At 35.6% G+C, this 7,871-nt stretch overlaps 1 protein-coding gene across 1 annotated transcript in view; it reads right to left on the bottom strand.

The window, feature by feature from the left end:
* Positions 1–7,871, bottom strand: part of LOC137995273 (DDB1- and CUL4-associated factor 11-like) — a 37,066-nt gene continuing 29,195 nt past the window's right edge. The window contains exons 13-20 of the mRNA XM_068840848.1: positions 7,769–7,861; positions 4,155–4,244; positions 3,751–3,814; positions 3,536–3,648; positions 3,108–3,147; positions 2,933–2,979; positions 2,586–2,645; positions 1–2,266 (exon numbers count right to left, since the gene is read on the bottom strand). Of these exons, the coding sequence (XP_068696949.1) occupies positions 2,120–2,266; positions 2,586–2,645; positions 2,933–2,979; positions 3,108–3,147; positions 3,536–3,648; positions 3,751–3,814; positions 4,155–4,244; positions 7,769–7,861 (654 nt within the window). The 3' untranslated portion in view covers positions 1–2,119. The remainder of the gene's footprint in view (positions 2,267–2,585; positions 2,646–2,932; positions 2,980–3,107; positions 3,148–3,535; positions 3,649–3,750; positions 3,815–4,154; positions 4,245–7,768; positions 7,862–7,871) is intronic.

Below are 7,871 nucleotides of genomic sequence, written 5' to 3' on the forward strand. Positions count from 1 at the left end.
TAATGCATGAAATTACTTTATTTTTAGCTTAATAAAGAATTATTTAAAAATGAACCTGAATTTTCAGGAAAAACACATTTTAACTATAGACAACCCTACAAACAAAACTGACTACTTTCAATTTCTGTAACAACCTTGAATAACTTTTGCATCAAAATTACATATTTTCATGTTACTACCTGAGAAATTTCAGCCATTTAATTGGCTAGCTTAAAATTAAAATACCAGCTCAAGAAAATAATTACAGATCTCTCAGGTAGTTCAAAAGCCTGATTTGCACACGATATTTGGCATAAATGCCATTTGCAATATTTCAAAATTGTCCCAACTCGTCCAATATTTTGAAATGGCATTTGTGATGGTTGTATCAGAAATCATATGAATGCGAGTTCATTTCATGATTTATGGCCACGATTGATGTTTTTAAAGATCTCAAAATTGCATGAGCCTTAGGCAAGTGCAATTTGAGAATTTTCAAAACATCAAGAGTGACCATAATCATGAAATTTTTGAGCAAGATCATATTCACTTTTTTATTTATAATCTACTTAACAAAAGTACTCCATTGCTGTGTTTCCATAGCAAATTTCATATTGCACCCATAACCTACAGTATTAATGCATTTGTCATTGACCAATCACAAACATGATATTCTGTAGAGTACACAATTAAGTCAAATATCACTACAAATCAGGCAATTACCCCCACTAAAACAATGCTTAGCATTGAAACAGTTGTTCTGAGGATGAAACATTACTGTTTACCATTATTAATGGCAATAAAGTTTTACCAAGTAAGCAGTAGCACATACATAATAGAGGAACAATGTGGAAATGATAATCTGCAGTTGGTAACTAGGCACTTGCACTGTGAACAAACAATATATTGGACATATACATGCATGACTAGCCTTTGGATATATTCCATCACTTAAGTAATGTACAAGTAAGCAAAAAATTTCACGAAACAGTAGTAAAGGGTCATTTCCTTTTGCAGTTCCCGCTACAGTTGAATCATACTTGACGTAAATATCTTGATGTTTCTAACGTGTAAGGGTGCAAATACTGTAATTTTTTCCCTAATAAAAATAAGTGATATGCTTGTAATGCACAAACCCGATCAGTAATAGTAATGTTATTTCCAACATGTTAATTCAAACCTTTAAAAACATAATACCACAATAATTATTAATAACATTAACTAGCTGAAAAAACCAATACAATTTAACTAGACTTGACTGACTTGATTCAAAGGAAGATTCTCCTCTGACGGAGTGGAGTTTTTGTGATGAACGACGATTTCGATTTGTGTCAATGGATACAAATAACGTAAATGCTTGAGTAAATGCCCATTGCGCTTATTTGATTTTTGAGGTCATTAGGGGGGTATAGGGTGTATTTATTTGAAGCTAATTATTGTGAGTGGGGTCTTAGTTTAAATTTTTCCATTCCAAATCAAACTGAGTTTTATTAATTTGTAGGTGGAAAAATATTTTCCAAAAACTAAAACTAAAACAAGTATATGCAGTTGTATGTAAAGTGAACTTTAAAAGCCTAAAGGGAGGGCATTATTTTATTTGAAGGGGCAATGATTTAAGCATTTGCGGAGAGGCCGGCAGGGAGATGTTAGCTGTAAAAGCATTGCATTAAGTCTACCGTATTGTTTACTGTATTTCTGCTGTACTTCCACCCTTCAACTACAACACAAAATTTGTGTTGATCATGTTTTCCACTCATTTAACCCTAACCCCAACCAACCGCACACTGCCCATTTTATAACTACTACCCTATTACTCCCCAACAATAATTCACTTTTAATGTATGTAATAATATTTACAGAAATTATGCTTGGTGCTGTGTTTTGAATCTCAGTCACTTCCCTAGTACACAACACTTTTAATACAAACACACGTATGAACCCTACGTGCCAACATGCACTCCCAACTGTACATAACTAAACTAGTTGACCCCTGATTCAGGAAGAGAAATAACCTTATGAAACCCACCCTGTTGAAACGTTACAGTGCTTTTCAATAGTACAGAAAGTTTATTCTTTCAAAGCTACCTAACTTCCCTGTACAGGTACAGTTGTAATCCACTTTACAAGTGTTTTCTAAAAACTACAGTGTAAGAAGGTTCCTGAAACTGATACGCGCAGAACGCCGAGTATTTTTTGGCAATGTTTCTTTGTGTTTTGCTAAGCCATCATCATCATCATCTTCATCATCCTTTCTCTTGTAACTCCACGAGCCAAGTACTCCATCCCACTAGTTAATGATAAAAAAGTTGGATAAAATGAGGCAATCTACAGCTGCTTTTATGAATTTTTAACAAAACAAGAGGTTTTTATTTTTTCTCGCTGGAGTATAAATTTTTGTTGTATCCAAACCATGTATGTCATTTTGGACTTGGATTAATTAAATTTGCAGGACTGAACACCCACCAGCAGAAACTTTATGGAGTTGTCCTTGCTATTAATTAAAAGGTCTCTGATTGATTACTTCAAATCTTACTGGATCTGCAACGGACTACAGTACAGTTCTCAAATGAAGTCAGAGATATTTTATTAACTGTTTATAGACTCACCGAAGTGCTGACAATTTCTGGTTGGTATGGATGCCATGATACGTCACGAACAGTCGATCCCTCATCATAGTTAAGAACATAACTCATCCCTTAAGGACAACTCCTATAAAGGCTTTTCATTGGGCAATACCCATTGATTACATTGGTGCTTAAAACACCAAAATATTTTAATAGTTCATTCATTAACAGTCTTGTTAGGTTCTTTAAACATCTAAAAACAAACCTTAAAACCACCATTGATGAAGAAAAGAAAAAATGATTGTGCACACTCTGTAACAAACCACTATTTCTTGTAAATTAAAAGCACTTAAGACAAACTCCAGCACCCTTTAGTAAAGCAAGGATACATGTCCAGTAAGTTTGGAGATAATTTTGCCTGTCAATGCATCATAAACTGAAAGAGTGAAATTGGAAAACTTATCAAAATAATAGAAAATAAAAGAAGCCATTTTAAAAAGTGAAAAGACTGTCAACATTAACGCTTCTTCATTAAAGTGTAAAAATTAATAAGTCAACACTTACTGACAACAGAGCCTGTAGAGCAGCCAGAGTAAATAAATCGCTAAAGATAAAAAGTACAAGTTTATTGACTTAACCTGTTCCAAAAAATAGTGAAGCATCCTGTCTTAGCATGAAACTGTCTGACCCTCATTACTACATTTGGATGTTTAGTATGTGGTGGGGGGAGGAAAAGTGTATCAAGAGAGTGAAGTCAGGAAGGGGAGGGGGCAGACAGGGGGTTGGCCAAAGTGGTCCATGAAAATTATTAATTGCTTCTCCGCAACAGTATGGGTGAAATTATTAAGGCCAGCCAATGCAATTCCCAAGCCTTCTTTTTAAGCTCTATTTCCTTCTGTTGAATACATAATATCAGTTTGCAAGTCTTATTCTAATGATCCTCCCTAGACAATGGTTAAATTCAGTTAGAGCATGATAATCTGCAAGCCTACCTGCCCAGTTGTATGTACTGGAGAGAAGTAACACCGTATAAGTGTGTGCAACACACTGTGACCACGATATGTCATGAGGGAAAAATCTCCAGGAAGTTTGGCTCGTCTCATGGCTAATGAAAATAAGAACATAAGCAACTGAGTTACACATCAACAACAGTCAAATGTTTTATGATCCCCACTAAGCTGTTTCTTCTCTCATAAGTTCAACTTACACTTTCTTGGAACAGGTTGCCAGCGATAGTCCCATCTTTGTCCAGCCACAGCACGTTTTGTAGCCTGAAATAGAGGGATGCATAAAAGCTCCAAAACTTTTCTCAATTAATTCAACTATGCATGTCCAGAATTAATAGTAATGACATGTATGCTTAGTTCTGATAAATTTCTTGAAGTGTTTGTTTTATAGTCAAAGCATCCCTGAACTACAGTTTACTGTTACAATATGAGCTAACACCACAGCGTTCCTGTTATTTTTCATTACCTTAAGGTATCAGTTACTGTTTAATGCCTATCACTTTGAACTGACCTACATGTAAATTCAATGGCATGTTCAAAACTTGACATTTTCAAGACTTCTTCATAACAAAAATATCTATAGCATAATTATATTGACACTCACAGATATCCCCTCTTCACCAGAAAACTTTCTCATGTCCCATAATTTGATTGTTTGGTCTTTTGAATTTGTAATGAGATGTCGCCCATCTCCCTGTTAACAAATACATATCAATCAGTACTTGATCAAAAACAAGTTACAAATTACTTCAAATACATGTACTGTAAGGGTACAGCTGTCCAGGTCACTGAAAGAAGCAAACCTGACAATTATTTCTATTCAATGCACTGTGCCCTTCAAATTAGGAATATTATATTATGCATAAGGCTAAATCATGTTAACCATAATGGGTCATTTAAAGTAATAATAGCCATGGTCACCCTGCTGACTTTTCATCTACCGTATTTACCCGTGTATAAGTCGACCTTTTATGGCCTCAAAAGAAGCTCCAAAAATCGCCCTCGACTTATACATGGGTCAAAGATTTCGAGCCAAGTTCCAGCTAAATAATTTATTCAAAATTAACATCATAATGTGGTCTTTGGGCATAACGAATAGCCTGCAAACGCAGACGTATTTTCGGCGGTCGTTTCTCTCCCCCGAAAAGTAAACGACCGCCGGAAATACGTCTGCGTTCGCAGGCTACATAACGAACGCAGTGGACGAAAGACTTCAAAATGAATTTAAAAGCAATTCCAGTTGAAATGAAAAAGGATTTGTTTTGCTTTAAATGTTGAAGATATTCACAAGCACAAATATGAAATAGACACTGGAAATTTTAGTTTTCCAAAGGCGGAAAGCTCTAAAAACATTCTTGTTTCTTCAAATAAAACTCGATCCTTCAACGGCTTAGTAACCTGGCGCAATACCTCGTGTTTGCGTGCAAGCATGATCGTCACTCGTGTTGCCTGAAAAAGCTTGTTGGTAATGATTGTTTTTTATTCTTTATACAAACCTGGATGATTTAAATGCTTTTGCAAACTTTGTATTGTTTGTTTTATGAGTTTTGTTTCGTTTGCCATGTGAGAAATTTTGTAAGTCAAGCACCAATAAAACTTGCACATTTCGCATCGTTTTTGAAGTTATTTTCAAAGATTGACTCCTGCTTCTGTGATGTTGTGCTTATCCTCTAAAGCCCTTTATCTTTGAACAACAAAACAGGTTAGTTTGAGGTTTACATGTTCGATTTTCTGAGAACTTTTTCGAAATTCAAGGACAAAATGCCCGCACATACAACAACCGCTGAACCACAAAACTATTAAGCGCTTGAGGCCCTTAATTTTTTGTGAATCCACAGTTCCAGAAATCGAAGAATGCAAGATTAGTATCCCATGAACATTTAGCAAAGAAATTAAGAAATTGCTTTTTTTGCCATCAAAAATGGGGGGTCGACTTATACATGGGATCCACTTATACACGGGTAAATACGGTAAGTAAAAATTGACTTGTTCATAGTTTATGGCAGGAAACTGAATATCTTTCAGTGCCACTGACTTTACCCCAGGTAATTTACATGGGACAAATTTTGATAACTGGAGCTGGGATATGTCATGAGAACATAATTAGTTTCCCTTGACAGCTGTACAAAAGTGATAGCCAAGGAAAATTCATTTCCCCAAGTAATTAACCAATAGATGCCCATACAGCATACTGTGAAGTCATCTACAAAACCATTTTGCTGCAGATTAACATTGTTTTTGTTGGTGAAAGCACAAAGATGCCGGCCCACTTCAGAGCACTGTCAATAGTGGAAAGGGAATATTCTGCAGTAATGTTATTTCCAAGATTGTAATTTTTTTTTGTAGTTTGGGATTTGAAATTTCACTTCAGTATTAAGTGGATTTAGAATCCTTTTAAAACTGTGCCAGGTTTTTGTTGCAAAAACAGCTTGTATTTTCAAGACAAGCCACAACAACCTCTATCCAATTCGCGGTGCAAGGAAAGCCATCCAGCAAAAGATCCCTTGTTCCCTCTTTGCCTGGTCTGAACTCTTAACATTAGGAGCAAGTTACAGCAAAATGAAAAGAAAAACATTTCTTCCGTAGGATGGTGCGATTACTAGGCATGGTTTGAATGTACATGCCAAAAATTCAAATTTAACTCCTTGGATACAGATTTCAACTTACTAGTCAGATTCAAAATTTGCTTTGTCTCCTAGCATCAGTTATTCATGATTGGCTATGATTAGGTGGGGCTACCAAAATTTAACAATTATAAAAACCAAAAACAAACTGAAATGAAATCATTTTAACCTGAATTGTACTTTGTCCCACAAGTTACTTAAATGCTTCCTTGCAGGCAGATCACTTTCAGAATTCCAGATAGATATTGTGCATATTGAGTATTACCACTATAAAGCCAATTATCCAACATTTTATACAACAATGCTTTCATGCCTCTGGGCTCTATACTTTGCCTTCTTGTATTCTCTCTTAAGTTAATAAAGTGTAGGGAAAGATCTCATGGATATACCCACCACGAATCCCCTAGGTTAAACTCTCATTTTACAGATTTTAAAGTCTAAGTGCCCATTTCAGTGATTAAGTCTAAACTTTCGTTCATCTTATTGCTATAGCAATATTTAGTTCTAGAAACTGATTTAGAATGGTCATTTTTTTAGAGCTACGTCTATCGCAAAAGAGTTATTGTCCTCACTATGCAATAGGATTGTGGAACAATCTTCCAGACACAAAGACAGAAATATCAAAAGTGACAGCATCCCTTTCTTTTACACCGAAAGTAAAATAACATTTAATTTAAGTTTGATGTCAACATTTACAATTAGATGACTTCAATGTTGTCCTTGGTAGCTTAATGTCTAGTTGATTCACATGTTAAAGGTGAATCATTTGGCTTAGTGGGGCACAAGTGTGATTCTTGAGTCAGTCCAACTTTAACTGCCAGAGAGCAGGGTGACTAAGACCTAGCTAATTTCATTGACAGTCTTTACCAGGTTGGTTACAAAAATTTGGTTTTATCAACGGAGTTGATAATGTAAATTGGCCACCATACAGAGATTCTAAAGGCTGACATTTCGAGCGTTAGCCCTTCATCAGAGCGAATTGGAATCTCTGTACGGTGGCCAATTTACATTATCAACTCTGTTGATAAAACCAAATTTTTGTATACTACTTCCCCACCGATGCAGCACCACAGTTTCTTTAGAAACTACCCTCTTCATTTACCAGGTTGGGTTCACCTCTTTTCTTGGATGACATGGACTTCCAGTCATTCATTCATTCATTCATACTGCCTCCTCCATGAATCTTTGCCCCACAAAATGCATCAAGTTTCAGATGTTAAAGCAGATGACTGTGTTTTTGTACTGGATTTTTTGTCAACATGTTGAAATTTTTCCAGACAGGTAATTTCTGATTCAATTATTCTGAGCTACAGCAACCCATTGATTTGTCACTTGAAAGCTCTTTCACTCTAGTATTCACCTAGATTGGCTATTGTTCACAGCCACAAAATATACTTTAAAAAATAGACATCATCATGGCTTTTTGGCAAAGCTCTACAAAAATTCTGCATTATAGCAAATTTGTTTAACATTCTAGAAACTTTTCTTAGAATCAAATTTCAAAATATGCAACATTGACACTGTCTCTAAGCCCTTATGTGCTAGTCTTTCAACTACGTGTACAACACTCAAACTTCATTATTTTTTTCATTACCCTAGGATCAACATGAGTGATACCATCTGCATGTCCAGCCAGAACGCCAACTGGACAAGGGCAGCTTTCATCCAGTACACGGCGATCCCAAACCTTCCAAGGA

Source organism: Montipora foliosa, chromosome 1 (genome assembly GCF_036669935.1).
Source record: "Montipora foliosa isolate CH-2021 chromosome 1, ASM3666993v2, whole genome shotgun sequence".
Classification (NCBI taxonomy): Eukaryota; Metazoa; Cnidaria; class Anthozoa; order Scleractinia; family Acroporidae; genus Montipora; species Montipora foliosa.